Raw genomic sequence first — 14,325 nt, forward strand, 5'->3', positions numbered from 1 at the left:
AACTCTTCCTTCCATGCTTATGCATACCATACTTCTACTACCTCCAAATATGTTCGAGATCAATAGTAATGCAGTGTTATTTATCAAACGAAACCTGGATTAAGCTCCTTTATTCAATCTGACTGGTATGAAGGAAATAACCTGGGTTTGGTGTGAGCTTTTAATGCATGAAATAGCAAAGTAAAAACTCAATCCAAACCAATCTCTTAGTGTTTGGAAGCGTAGAGCTCTCTACTCGCTATCCAGTTGCCCTCTCCCTTCTATTCTCCCCTGTCCTCTCTCTGCCAAGTTGGTTATGCTGTGTCTTTTTCACCCTCTCTCTTAACCTAACCCTGCCATTTCTCTCCTCTCCTCTTTCCTAGCCCTTAAAGGCTTTAGACCCTGAAATGGCCCAGCACACTTCTTACGCTTGGAATAGTTGACCAGCTGCCTTTTCCACTGTGCAATTTTTATCTCTCCAGACCTTGCATAATTTCCCGTTCATGTTTTGATCCCCCCCCCCGGGGGAGGATTGAATTTTAGGTCATAATACCCAGTTCATGTTTGCTAATCTTCTTACATGCATTATCTATTTTCAGGTTGCATGCACAGGCTCTTACACTTGCAGCGTTGGCTGGAGCTGCAGTGGTAGAGTACTACGATCACAAAACAGGGGCAAAGGCTGAGAGATATGCGAAATTCCTCCCAATGGAAAGTTTCAACTCACAGAAGGATTGATTGATCTTTTATCTGACATCAGTATGGCACATTGGTTTTCGAATGAATTCTAAGTAATAAATCTGATTGTAGCCGCAGCCAGCCCATCACAGTTTTCCGGGTTGTTTTTGCGCGGGTGCCTTATACAAATTGATATTTCCATATGCGTCTTTGATAGCATGATAGCAATTTGACGTTTTTTTTTTTTTTGAAAAAAAAAATGAAACAACTCATTTAGTACGATAGATGTAGTGAATTGATGTGCTGGCATTCAGCGGAGCAGGTGGAAGTGTTTTTGTTGGAATTGAAAGGATTCTAATCTCGTTGGAACGGATTGCACTTAATTGCTCACTCTATTGCACGTGTTGGTAGCATTAAAAAACTGTACGTGGATTCATCGGGGAAAAAAAATTGTAGTAGATTACAAAGCTTTATAGTCTTGGGAGATCTGTTTTAGGGTTAAAGTGTAATTTTAACAATAAAATTTATTTTAAGGGGCATTGGGTACCATAAAGTTTATTTAGGTGTAGAAATATACATGAAGTTATCGAAAGGGGGCATCTGACACCACGCTGTTAACGTCTGTTAATTTACTGTTTGAAGGGCCTACGAAGTCAGTTTTTAAAATGTATTTTCAAAATTAAAGTTTACATCAAAGGGCATTAGGCATCATGAAATTTATTTAGGTATAAAAATATACATAACCTTTCTAAAAGGGAAAACAAAAATAAAATTCTCCAACTTTTATAAACATTTATTATTTTATTTTATTGGGTTCCATTAAATATTATTTTTTCTCTCTACTCATTGTTACTTCCTCTTCTCTTTAGTATAATGGAAAAATTTGAAAAAAATAATTAAGAAAGTAAAACAAGTGCGAAAATATAGCATATAGTACATGATTTCTCTAAAATATTTATATGTATTATTTGATTATATATTAGTTTATAAACCAAGAAAATTAATTTGAAAAAAAATGATAAATATAATACTTTAAAGTAATTTATTTAATTTTTTTAATCTTCTCAAATTAGTCTATTGTGTCCTATATTAAGGACTAGAAGTAGTACTTGGATGCAAGCAATGAATTTCATATCCTAGAAGGGAAAGGTGTTGTTTTACATAAATACGTATAGAAAGCTTGGAAGCGAAGAAAACAACATAACAAAGAGAGCGTGTTTGTTAACTATGATGAGAGAAGATGGATTCACTTGGAAGTGAAAATTGATGGAGAGAAAATATAGCATTTTGTGTGACCCAAAAGAATAAAATTAATGGACGTTTATGGGAGTTGAAGAATTTTGTTATTTTTTCCCTTTTAAAAAGTTTATATATATTTTTACACCCAAGTAAATTTTATGGTGCCTAATGCCTCTTGATATAAATTTTGTTGTTAAAATGCACCTTAACTGATTTCGTGAGCCTCTTTGACGGTAAACTAACGGATGTTAACAGCCTGGTACCAGATGCCCCTTTTGACAACTTCATGTATATTTTTGCACCCAAATAAACATTATGGTGCCCAGTGCCCCTCAAGGTAAACTTTGTTATTAAAATTACACTTTAACCCTTTGTTTTAACATGGTTTTTGGTTCAGTAATGGGAAAAGGGAGGAGGAATTTTGATAATTTTTTTGGGGGACGTGTGAGGATGAGGGATTTTATGGAGAGGAGGGGAGGTAGGTGAATTTTCTTGCCATAGGGATTTTAGGATTCTCCTACTTGGTTTGATTTGAAGGCAGGGGAGAGATGAAAAAAAAGAAAAAACGCAGATAGGAGAGTGATTTTGGACGGTCTGATTGTTTTAAAAAATCAAAAAGAGTAATAGATTTTAACTAAGCGAAGTATCTTTACTTGGCTTGACCAAAGAAGGGGAGGGGAGTGAAATTCATCCCTTCGATAGAAGGCAATGGAATCGTCAAATTACAACGGCTCGAGTAAGATAAAATATTTGGCATGTTTTCTTCCTTAGCTAGGAGTCGGATCATGCAAGAATTGAGAACCAAAATGAATCAAAAAACATAAAAATGTTACCTCTGCTTGTATAAAGAAATATGTCAATTAAGAAACACCATTAAAATATGTTACAATAATAATAATAGGAAATAAAGAAAAAATGTTTTCACATCCCATGAAGGTCACATTAAAATGAGGGAGGTTGATAATAAAATTCAAAAGAATTAGGGAGGTTGATAATAAAATTCAAAAGAAAAAAAAATGTTGCGACAATGGTAAGTTTAAAAATTTAATTGCAGATAAAATATCTAAATTTCAAATGAAACTCAGTTGCTAAAATAAACTTAACCTTTAAATGAAATTAAGATTAAAATTGACGTTTAAATAACAAGACGAATCGTTGGCCCAAATGAAATAACAACAACAACAAACCCAAATTATTATTTCAAGGTTTTTTTTTTCCTCTTTTGCCAGCCGCATGTTACGCAATTCTACGGACTCCTAACCCCCCATAAGATCAGTTAAAATTAAAACCCTAAATTTTTCCAACCTTGCGATCGAGAGCTTTCCTCCCAGCCGCCAATCTCCCGCTTAGGCTTCTCTCTTTGTTTTGGCGAGTGGTAAGTCGATGGAACTCTTTCTCTGTTTTCTTCTTGATTTCGCTGATAACAACTGAAAAGCGGAAACTTTTTACTTCATTTTCCCTTCATGCCTGCTTTGATTTAGAAGCGGCAAGAAGCTCATCACACGGTCTTAGTTTTCCAGATTTAATCACTAGATTTGCGATGTGAACCTGCTTGCCTTACGAATATTCGGTCCAATTTCAAGTAGAATGCAGATAATGAATCAGTTGGACGAAGCACTTTCTCCCTCATTTCCTTCCGATTTGACATGACAGTTATCTTAATTCTGTGGTACTGCAAGTCTGCCACTACTAAGTTTTTTTCTTCTTCGAACTGGGAGGCATTGTCACGCAAGTTTGAAGATCCTTGCTTCAATCTATTGTGCCTCCAGCTGGACGACAGACACAAAAGAAAAGAAAGCTCTCGTTATGTGAATTTCAAACTCTATATTTTGCATTCTGGCTTGCGCGGATCATTAAAATTGTCTTGCGAATAGAAAGAAAAAGAAATTTGTAGCATTGCTACTGAGTTTGAAGCAAAAATCTTTTAAACTTGATGACCGTGCCCCTGAGTTCAAAGAGTGTGGCATATAAATGCAGAAATTAGTGCACTATCGTATTTGGTACATTTTTTATGTAGTATATTGAGAAAAAAAAATGTCTTTATTGTGAGGGGCGCTGAAGTTCAAAAGAAAAATGAGTCGACGAGGTGCAGCTGCTCCCAAGGGGAAAAAGAAAGGGGCTACTTTCACCATTGATTGTTCCAAGCCAGTGGAGGACAAGATTATGGACATTGCATCTCTGGAAAAATTTCTTCAGGAGAGGATTAAAGTCGGTGGCAAGGCTGGTGCTCTTGGTGACACTGTTACAGTTGCCCGTGAGAAGAACAAGATTACTGTTACCTCTGACAGTAACTTTTCAAAGCGGTAATTTAATTTAATCCAATGATATTCACATTATTAAAATTTTAAAATTGGAAAGTGATTGTGTAGTTTCCGTCGAGATGACATCTATTCTCTGAAAATTTAGCTTATATGAGGAGTCGTGCTGAGATAACTATTTTTATTGCCTAATTGGAAGTGGACCTGCATTCAGCCATCCAATCAATTAATTATAAAACAAACCTTTTATTATCAGAATTTGATATGCACGCTCTTACGTTAGTCCTTGTGCATACTTCTTGTAATGTTATGTGTTTGAATCTCCGACCATCTCAATTCCTTCATGTGATAACTTTATGCTTGTCTGGTGTGAATAATGAGTCAGCATGAAATTTTGTGGTTTTATTATTCATTGGTGTTTTTGGAATATCAAGGTGTGCATGCTGAAACAGGTGATGCATCGAGTTGTGTAGAGCTTAGCACGCTCCATAGAGCTGTAATTCAATGTTTTGCCCTTAGAAGCTCAGTCTGCACTGGCTTTTTGTCTGTAAATCGCATCCTCTTGAAAATCGAAGATGGACGTCTCTATTTGCCGAAGTTTGCCGTGGATCTTCATTCTACAAATTCTTCATCTGAACACTTCTGATTATTCTGTTGCTTGTTTTCAATGCTTTAAATTGGAAAATTTTGGTATCTGAATAGAATAAATTTACAAGAACGCATGCAGATTTCTATTTAAGTGGTTGCGCACTTTCTTCAGTGTTTCTCTTTTTATACGTGATTCCAGGTACTTGAAGTATTTGACAAAGAAATATTTAAAGAAGCACAATGTGAGGGACTGGCTCAGAGTGATTGCCGCTAACAAAGATAGAAGTGTTTATGAACTAAGATACTTCAACATTGCTGAGAACGAGGGAGAGGATGAAGAGTAATCAAATTTATGAGCTTATTGACATGAGGATCTTTTAACTTTCCATTTTGCATGACTTAAAGAATGTTCCTTTGCTTTACATCAGAGGTTATCTAACAATGAGGGTTATTGAAAATTTTGCATTTTGCCATTACTATTGGATTGGAAAGAGCGCTCTTACATTTTTGTCAGGCTTCCATATTTAACACAGATCGACTGTGTTGTGCTGGTTTCCATGGATGTTAATATATCGTTGCAGTTTTGCAGCATATTAGAGTTCTATTATTCACCGTAACCGCCATGGGCATTATCGTTTTAAATGACCCTGTCTTTGCTTACCTTGTTGCGGTTCTTTAACATGCTGCTCATGTAGTCATGTGAGTTACGGTGAGATTAAAGGAAATCATGATTTCAGAAGTGCTTCTACAGTTTACGAAGTAAATATGTGAAAGAAAAGTGCTTCTGAAACCATGGTTTTCATATTGCCAAACACCCCCTAAGCTTGCTTTGAAGGCAAGTCATCAGCCTATCATATTTTATACTTCTTGAATTTTTCGGATATGTTGTAGCCGTTGGAAATCAAAATTCGGGGTTGGAACGTGCAATTTGATGCGAGCAAGGGATTCTGAATTTAGGAGTGATAATACGGGCTAACCCGGAGGTTGCAGGTTGGCCTGTGGCGGGTTCAACTCATATGGGTCGAGTTGAAAAGTATCGTTTGAAAGCAGATTGGCTTTTAGCCAAGTCTAACCTGTTTGGTGGGTTAACCCGCCAACAATTATTATTATTATTTTAATTTTTATCTTTTAATATATTTTTTCTTATTCAATATTTAAAATAATATAATGAGATTTTTATTTTTTTTCTTAAAATATTTGATTGGAAGTACCAAATAAAGTATATAGGTATTTTTTAAAATTTTTTAGATATAATAACACAATTATAATAATTTAAAAAATAAAAAAATAAATCGCGGGCTAACCCGTAACGGATTGCGGGCCTGGCAGTGCGAGTTGAAAAGATTCATTTACTGGTAGGTTGGTTTTTAGCTAGTCTTAACTTGTTATTTTTGACGGGTTGGCAGGTTGAACTTACGGATCCAACACATATTACTAGCTCTAATTCTGATTCTCTGTTTTTGGCCTTCGTTGAGCTAGCAGGAGTAAAAAGACTTTTCTATTCGTTCTATCAACGTTAACTGTTCTATAGCCTGGGGCTTGGTGGCGATTCTCATGGTTTTTTTTTTTTTATGCAATCTGTCAGGTGCCAGGCCTCCTCAAGGCTTGACAAAGTTGACGAGTCAACCCACCAATCCGTCTTGGCTTGTCTTCAAATGAGTCTTTTCAGCTCGACCCGTCATGAGCTCAACTCATAATGGGTCAACTCACAACTTGCGGGTTGGGATTGTGGGTTGGTTGATATTACCAGTCCTATCTCTATTTTCGTTCAGTGATCCTAGCTGTCGATGTAGACATACAGTCATGTTTTGATCTTTGTAGGTGGCCCTCATCAAATATTTGTTCCGGATTCTGAGATTTTTCTAGTTTTGATGCAAGATTGGCTTTTCCCAAACTTAAAGCCTTCGACTTGTGCCAGAAACCAATTCCCAGCCTCTCCCACTGTCACTTCACTGACAAATATAAGTGCACAATACGTACATTTATTCCATTTCTGGTATCCAATTTACACTCTTGTTTCCCGACCGCCCGCTTTTTCCCCCAGCCGGTTTACTTGTTTCTTATTTTATTTTATGTTTTTAATATAAAATTTATCTAATTTTTATTTTGATTTTAAATATAAAATTTTAATCTGTTTTATTTCTCATATTTATTTTTTCTCAGATAGTTTTTATAATGATGATAGTTTTAACTAATATATTTGATTAACAAGATTATTTTAAAAAAGATAACACTCATTTATTACAAATAACTAACTTAACTAATTTATTTAATTTACTCAAATTAGTCAATTAGTTCTTATATTAAAAATCAAAAGTAATCATTAAAAAGAGAGTGGGATGCCTAAAACAAACGTTCCTTCTTATACTAAATACAGTATATAATTAATTAATTGATGGAGACTAAAAATTTGATTTATTAATTAATTGATGGAGATTAAAAAACTGATTAAGTTGATTATTTATCATTATTAAAATAAAAAACATGTCGCTTTTTTGTTATATATTTTAATTATAATATTCAATATGGACATAAATAGAGTGAGAAAAATTGGGATATTAATGACTAGTAATATGAGAAAAAGATTAAACAAGAAAAATAAAAAAGATTCAATTACTATATTTATATTTATGATCAAAATAAATTTATTAACAAGGCCAAACAAGGGGAAGGACAAGGCTCAGGCCAAGCAAAAAAAAAAAATGCTATATAATTCCAACCAAGAAAGTGTGCCATGTGATTTACTAATTACTATGCAAATCAGATTTTAAACTCGTAGTGTTATTGTGATCCCCCCCGGCTCCAAAACAAAACAAGAAAACTGACGTGTAAGAATCCAGATCCGTTGATTTCATCTCTCCCTTTTCATTTTCCTTTTACCCCAAGTCCCGACCTTGATATATGTGTATTGCGTGTTTGGGACGTGATTATTTATTCCATGTGATGTGTCTTGTTTTGAATATCTGAGTTACCATTGCTTGCATTTTAAGGTTCATCTAGTTTTGGCAGCAGGTCCTTCCATTCCTGTCTCCCACACACACACTTCAATTTCCAACACTGCAACTTCTTCTTCCTGCAAATGAGCTTCCTTATATGCAACGCCACAAAAACACACAGCATCACATTGTTGCAGAGTCCCCCACTTCCTTAGGCAAACTCCTACTCCCTTTTCTTCTCTCCCTCCATCATCCTCACGCCATCTCTTCTGACATCCTCCTCTGCTTCAATCCTCTCTAATTGCCTTCATAGCTCTCCGTCTCGCACTGACCAATTTAAGGCCGTGTACTATTTCATTACATCATCTTCCTGTCACATTATGGTTAGTCAAGCACTTCAAATGCTTTAGTCAAAACTGCACTTCAGTTTGATTTTTTTTAAAAATAAAATTAAAAGAACATTAAAGGGTTTTGAACTATGTTTCAGGCAAAATGCAGAATAATGTTTTAAGTCTGACAAAGTTGTACATGTGCATTATTGAAGCATATACGATTTCATGCGTAATCAAAGAACCAGATCTCAATGAGTGGGGAGGGGGAGTTCCGTGAGAACGGAGGGTAAAAAGTGGGAAGAGAGATTGTCAACACTTTCCATCAAAGGAAGGGTTCTAACATTTCAATATGGCTCCTTTACTTGTAAGGATTGCTCACTTGAAGTGCTGTCCCCTTTCGGGAAGCAGCAAATATTATAACAACATATTGCTGGCGTCAGAAAAATAAGATTCAGATTCAGCATGGACTGTGGATGATATAAATGGCCAGATAAATATAGGGCGCTCCTAATGCTTGCGTCATGCCGTCAACTTTATAGTTGAAGTTGAGAGGTGGAAGCACTGGAGTATTCAAGGTGAAAACTCGGCCATCTCGGCGTAACTTAAAAACAACTTCGTCTTTAATCTTCACCTGCACTGACGTGTTAATTTTACGCACAGTGCTCCTTTAACTTGTTTATATAAGCATAAGCCGCTGGCAGATAGGTGATGAATGACACTAATAAGCTTGGTTGAAGCCAAGAGAGATGGTTAAGGAAAGTCTATTAAGCACAAATCTTGTCTGTGATTTTTTTTTTTTTAAAAACTTGTGTGCTGTGAGTGTGTTACATGGTCCCGCGAGCTTCTTAAACTAAGTAAAAATAATGAATACTTCATTGACTTTGTGGTGTTTTGTAACGGTGTCTCCGACAAAATGACAGTGTCTGTTGGAATGCGAACCGGAAATTTACTATTCAGTGGCCATAAGAAAAAAATAACAGCATTGGCCTGTGCAGAACGGCTCAAATTACCCTGCTCTGCTTCTTCAGTTATGTTCAGATCCTCTCACTCTGACTCAGCGTCTTCCTTCTCCATTCCAATCCAGCCTGCAAAATATCCACACTTGCATTGCAAAATTAGGCTCTGTTATTTTCTCATGGCCGAAAACAAAAGGCCTTTGTTAGTTTCTCCTCATGAAGCGTCTCCCCCCCCCCCCCTCTAACTTACACAATGCATGCAATGCAACATTCCACCCTTGGCTTCGTTTTCTAAAAACCAAAAAGGGGGGAAAACGCCTTACTGGACAGTAACGAGGACAGATCAAGGGAGAGGAAACAGAGAAAATGAAACAGCTAACCTTACTTATGTAATTACCCACCAAATAACTGAGGCAGACAGAAGAAGAACAAGGCAGGGAAATCGTGTTGGAGAAGGGGAGCACGTGCATCTTCTCATAAACAGCAGCTCAGAGCTAGCTTTGACAGATATGTTGCACGTGCCCTGCTTCTCCAACAGGACCTTCCCACCAGTGCAGCCACAGGCAATCCCCAGCTTGAGAGTGTTTGAGATTTGGCAGGAGAAGCTCCGGCTCTGTTATATATGCAGGTCGGGGGTAGAGATAGAGAGAGAGGGAGGAAGGGAGGTAAGAGGAGATGTGACAGTGTGAGTGCAAGAAAATTTAAAACGTTGAGTCTAGAAGTGGACATTCTTTTAAGACTCATCGGAGCCAAAGAAGCAACCTTGAACTACTCCGCACTGTGTAACATATCACTACCAGTTTGGAGTTATAAAGGGGCCACGCCCCCTTGGAAGAGCATGCACTGTGGTTCTTCCCCCCCAGTAATCCATAAATGCGTGAAACATGCATTGCCATCTCATCTCATTAAATAGGCAAAGTTGCTCACGCTTTGTATGCTACCAAGTTATGTAATAAAATATAAATATAACATGAAAGATGTTTTCCAAAAAACTTACTGAAATAATCATAAACCGTGAGAGATCTTTGTGTATTGCGTTATGATTAAGAATTACTTGACAGAAAAGAATCCGCTGTCCGTAAAATCATTGTGTTTGTGGACAGTGCAGTGCACGTTCTCGGGGGAGGGAGTGGGAGTTGCATTTGGGAAGCTGACAGATTGGACTCTGAAATTGACACACCCCAGTGAATCTTATTCTTCAGGCTCTTCCACTGTGGCATTCAATCAAGATCCACACACATCTCGTTACGTATATAATGGTCAGATTTGTTGGTCACTTTGTGCCGCCAAAATGGGCGCCTCCGTCCTCCTAAAACCACAACCCAAGTTTAACCTATCCTAACTCTAATTTCTCAAGTAATAAAAGTACGGCCAAGTCTCGTGCAAGGACAAAGGGTGGGATGGAAAAAGCTGGGGGAGTGAGGGCCGGATTGAGTTAAGTTAATGGCTTTTTTGCAATAGAATTCAAAAACACTTATAAACACGCCCACTCAAACGATGATAGAAAAGTGAAGTTACAAGTTATTCCAAGCAGATTGAGGATTGGGGTAGCGTGTCAGGGTCTGGTCGGCCAAAAGAATAGTTTAGAAGCAAGTGGGGACACTGACACAGAGAGCTCCAAAAGGTATAAGACTCTAACTTCAATTTTGTGCATGGTCTGATACTCCAGGTTTTAATCCTAACCCCGATGCTATATGATACTCCAGGTCAGAATAATAACCTAAAGACAAGTGGTGTTCTGATTCATGATGAATCTTTACGTTGAACATCTTGATACGACAACAGGATTACTAGTGAGAATTGGATCAATTACGGCGCAAAGTTAAGTTTGGTTTACCTGCGGAAGTCAGGAGGTCGATGAGATTATAGAAATGTGTGTGTCTGTGTGTGATCCTCTGGTTGACCTGACAAGCATTCTGGGATACATCTGCAGCTTCCAGAATATCACCATGTCTTGCTCACAATGCCTGCATGCATGCCTTAAAAGCTTCGCGGTCATTGTTCATAAATAACCCTCCCTTTATTCCTTTTGTTTTTGTCCCTGTGCCTTCGGTCGGTAGCTACTGGCTTTTAACTGGCTTCATAGTGATTAAAATTGGACCTACAACCCTTCTTGTTTTTTTGGGGCGCCGATTTTGCGGTGGTTAATTACATCAGGAATGGGCGCATGGAAGCGTATTTGAAACAGTGCTGGGTTAAAACGATACCCAATTGACTCAGTGGGCGGGGAGGGATCCAAAATGCGCAGCTCTCTTGATAGAAAGCCCATTTAACTCGTTGACAAGTGATACGCGATAACTGATGCTTTAAGATATTTTCGGCCGAAAATACGAACGTTTCAAGATATTGTGTCCATAGCGGGCGGGGAAGGACAAACCATTGCTTTTGCCTTTTATCATTGCACTGAAACATGGGATGGAAAATAAGCAATGAGTCAGATCAATCTGGGTAAAAATTAAAAAAAAAAGTTTTAATTTAATTATATTATTTAGTTTATCAGTATGAGTTGAATATAACGAAAATGATTAGTCCTTCTTTGAATTCTTATTAGAAGAAGTGCTCCCTACCCAATAGTATATTAAGTAAAATTATCTTCAATAGAAAGATACATGTGTCTAGGAAAAAAATCATATTATTTTATCACAACCAATTTGATATTAATCCGATTTTGATTAGATCACTAACCAGTAAACTATTTTTCAATTAGTTCTGATCTGATTTTCAATGTCCGAGGATAAACACGACGAATGTTCCAGACGTTTCTTGTCATGGTAAATAGCCGCACTGAAAAGGAAATTGGACATTATCAGGGGGCTCTTCCTCTAGTGGTGGACGTCCCTCTCGTCTTTCCATCATGATCTGATCTCAATCCCTAGCAGCCATCTGTGGGGTCAAAACTCAAAAATAGGAAGAATACTGAAAAGTTCGAATAATAATAAAACAGCTTATAATGAGATTTTATTATTATTCTTCTTTTAAAGGTGGGAGAAAAAGAGACCATAAAAGACTTAAAAAAAAAAAAAACCTAGTGTTATCAAAACGGATCCAAAAGCCCTTTTATTCTGAAAATTGTCGATTTATGCCTGATCTTTAAGACAATCGAACTTATCTGACACACGCCGTTTACTTTCACGGCTCTTAAAAAGCACGTCAAAGGGAGAAAACGACTGGGGTTCTGTTTGGCAGGGCTTTTGTAGCAGCTTATTTCACTTATAAGCCCGATTGGAAAATAGATAGGTGTTTGGCTGGGCTTAAATAAAAAAATAGCTTATGTTTTTTAGGCTGGAAAACATACGTTCAGGCTCAAGCTCCATTTTGTAGCTTATTTGATCACTTTAAGAGCTTATATGTTCTTTCTTTTTTACGATCTTCCATAATTCACAACCATTGGCAGTAATTTTTTTTATATTTTTCTTATATTTTCAATTTTAATTTACTTATTATATTTTACTTTTTTACATTAAATTAAATTAAATTTATTGTATTATTTCAATTCATTTTTTTTATCATATTTCACTTTATATTTAAAATACTTTTTATGATTTTTCTAAAGTTTTAAAATTTAATTCATTCATTAAATTTTAATTCGATTGTATAATGTGAAATCATTTTTTTAATCATGTTTCATTATTTATTAAAACTCATACCTATCTGGGTCATTTTATAACCAAACTTACTTTTACTCAACCATAATTCAGACAACTTTTTACTAATCTCACTTTTGCAAATTAGCTTTTCTAAATTCCAATCCAAACACAATTTAACTTATCTAATTTAGTTTTTACCCAATTTTATTTTTATATAAGCTACTTTTTCAATAAGTTATTTTTCTAATCGCTGATCCAAATGGATCCTGGATCGTCGTCTCTGTTAAATGCCATCTACCTTAATATATTTTAGGGGCGGATAGTGACCCCCCAATAGTAGAGTAATGGTTCAGCTTGTAACTGAGTAAAAAAGTGTTTCGATGCGTCCAAGAAATTAATTTTTTTTAAATTATGAGTTAGTTTTTAAATTACATGAATTTTTGAGAAAATCGTAAAAAAAACTTTTCAAATTGAAAAATTGCATATAGGACCCATTAACAAAAACTATTATCATTTACTTACCAATTATTATCAAAATTATGGGTCTTTATTTATATTTTTTTTATTTCTAATTTTTTTTGTTGCAATTTTTTCTGTTATTTAATATGTTAATTGTTTTTAATGATATGATGCTTATCTCGATATCCACGTAAAGACGGTGAACCACGAAGCCGAAAGAAGGAAAATGATGAACCCCTAGGATACTTTATCTCGGCATTCGCGTTTCTTCAACTAAAACATAAGATTAAAAAAAAAAAACCTATATTCCTTGTGCAATTACGTGAAATATGCAGTTCGGATAAAATTAATAAACTAAGCGCTGACACAATGATATGCAAATCTGAAGTTGCTGGCTATGCGAAACTCACCAATATGCAAGTTACGAGTCAACGGATTGAAAGCATCCGTAACTCGAAGGGGGTAAAACTGTTTTCTTTTCCTTTTTTGGTTACAAGAGGGAATTTGATAAACCTTGAGTCCCCAGTAATACATTAAAAAAAAATGTTTTACGCATATACTCCTCCGGTCCTTATTATAAGACTCAATTTGACTTTTTATTTGGTCTTAATTATAAGACCCAATCTATTTTGTCTCTTATATTTATGCATTTTTTTTCAAAATAATCCTTCTAATAATGATAGTTTTAGCCAATATACTTAATTAGCAAGGATATTTTAGGAATGACAACACTTATTTATTATAAATAACCAACTTAACTTACTTCCTTAATCTCCTCAAATAAGTCAATTGGGTCTTATAATTAGGATCGGAGGAGTATTGTAAAATTATTTTAAAAAAATTAACTAATTCATATACTACCACCTCAACGCGGGCTTCTCGCTGCCTGCTGTATATTGCGTCTGCCTTCCGTCCTACACGTTAGATATCTTCTGAAAAAAATTATATAAGTCGTTCGTCATATTTCGGTGCAATATTTAACGAGTTATTTTATAAGTATTGTCGTAGCCACATTCCAATAAAATATAAAAGCATTTTAAGATAGTATTTGCTACCCGCTAGGAATACAAGTGGGAAGCGATACAAATTTAAAACAATTTTATTATTTTTATTAATCTGTCCTGATCTGTTTGAAATGGTTAAAAGCGATGCATATGCAGAAACCTGCGAAATATAATTTTTTTTAGTGGTCTTTATGACTAAATAAAGGAACAGTGTCTGAACACTAATGAAATTTTAGTCAAATGAAAAAAATGGGAGAAAGTGTGTCTGAATCTTAAAGCTCAAACAGGGCCACGGTAATCATCGTAATC

General features: G+C 35.8%; 1 protein-coding gene across 2 annotated transcripts; it reads left to right on the forward strand.

Moving 5' to 3' along the window:
- The first annotated feature begins 3,183 nt into the window (after positions 1-3,183).
- Positions 3,184-5,344, forward strand: LOC114737174 (60S ribosomal protein L22-2-like). 2 transcript variants are annotated; one of them, XM_028925084.1, is made up of 3 exons: positions 3,184-3,271; positions 3,958-4,199; positions 4,942-5,344. In XM_028925084.1, the coding sequence occupies exons 2-3, from the start codon at positions 3,970-3,972 to the stop codon at positions 5,084-5,086; spliced, it is 375 nt and encodes a 124-aa protein (XP_028780917.1). In that variant the 5' UTR covers positions 3,184-3,271; positions 3,958-3,969; the 3' UTR covers positions 5,087-5,344. The 2 variants fall into 2 exon arrangements, with proteins under 2 accessions (XP_028780917.1, XP_028780916.1); XM_028925083.1 differs by lacking the exon at positions 3,184-3,271 and adding an exon at positions 3,399-3,565.
- Positions 5,345-14,325: the final 8,981 nt, after the last annotated feature.

The sequence above is a fragment of the Neltuma alba genome, unplaced genomic scaffold, assembly GCF_004799145.2.
Source record: "Neltuma alba isolate B1F8T4 unplaced genomic scaffold, ASM479914v2 tig00013413_pilon, whole genome shotgun sequence".
NCBI lineage: Eukaryota > Viridiplantae > Streptophyta > Magnoliopsida > Fabales > Fabaceae > Neltuma > Neltuma alba.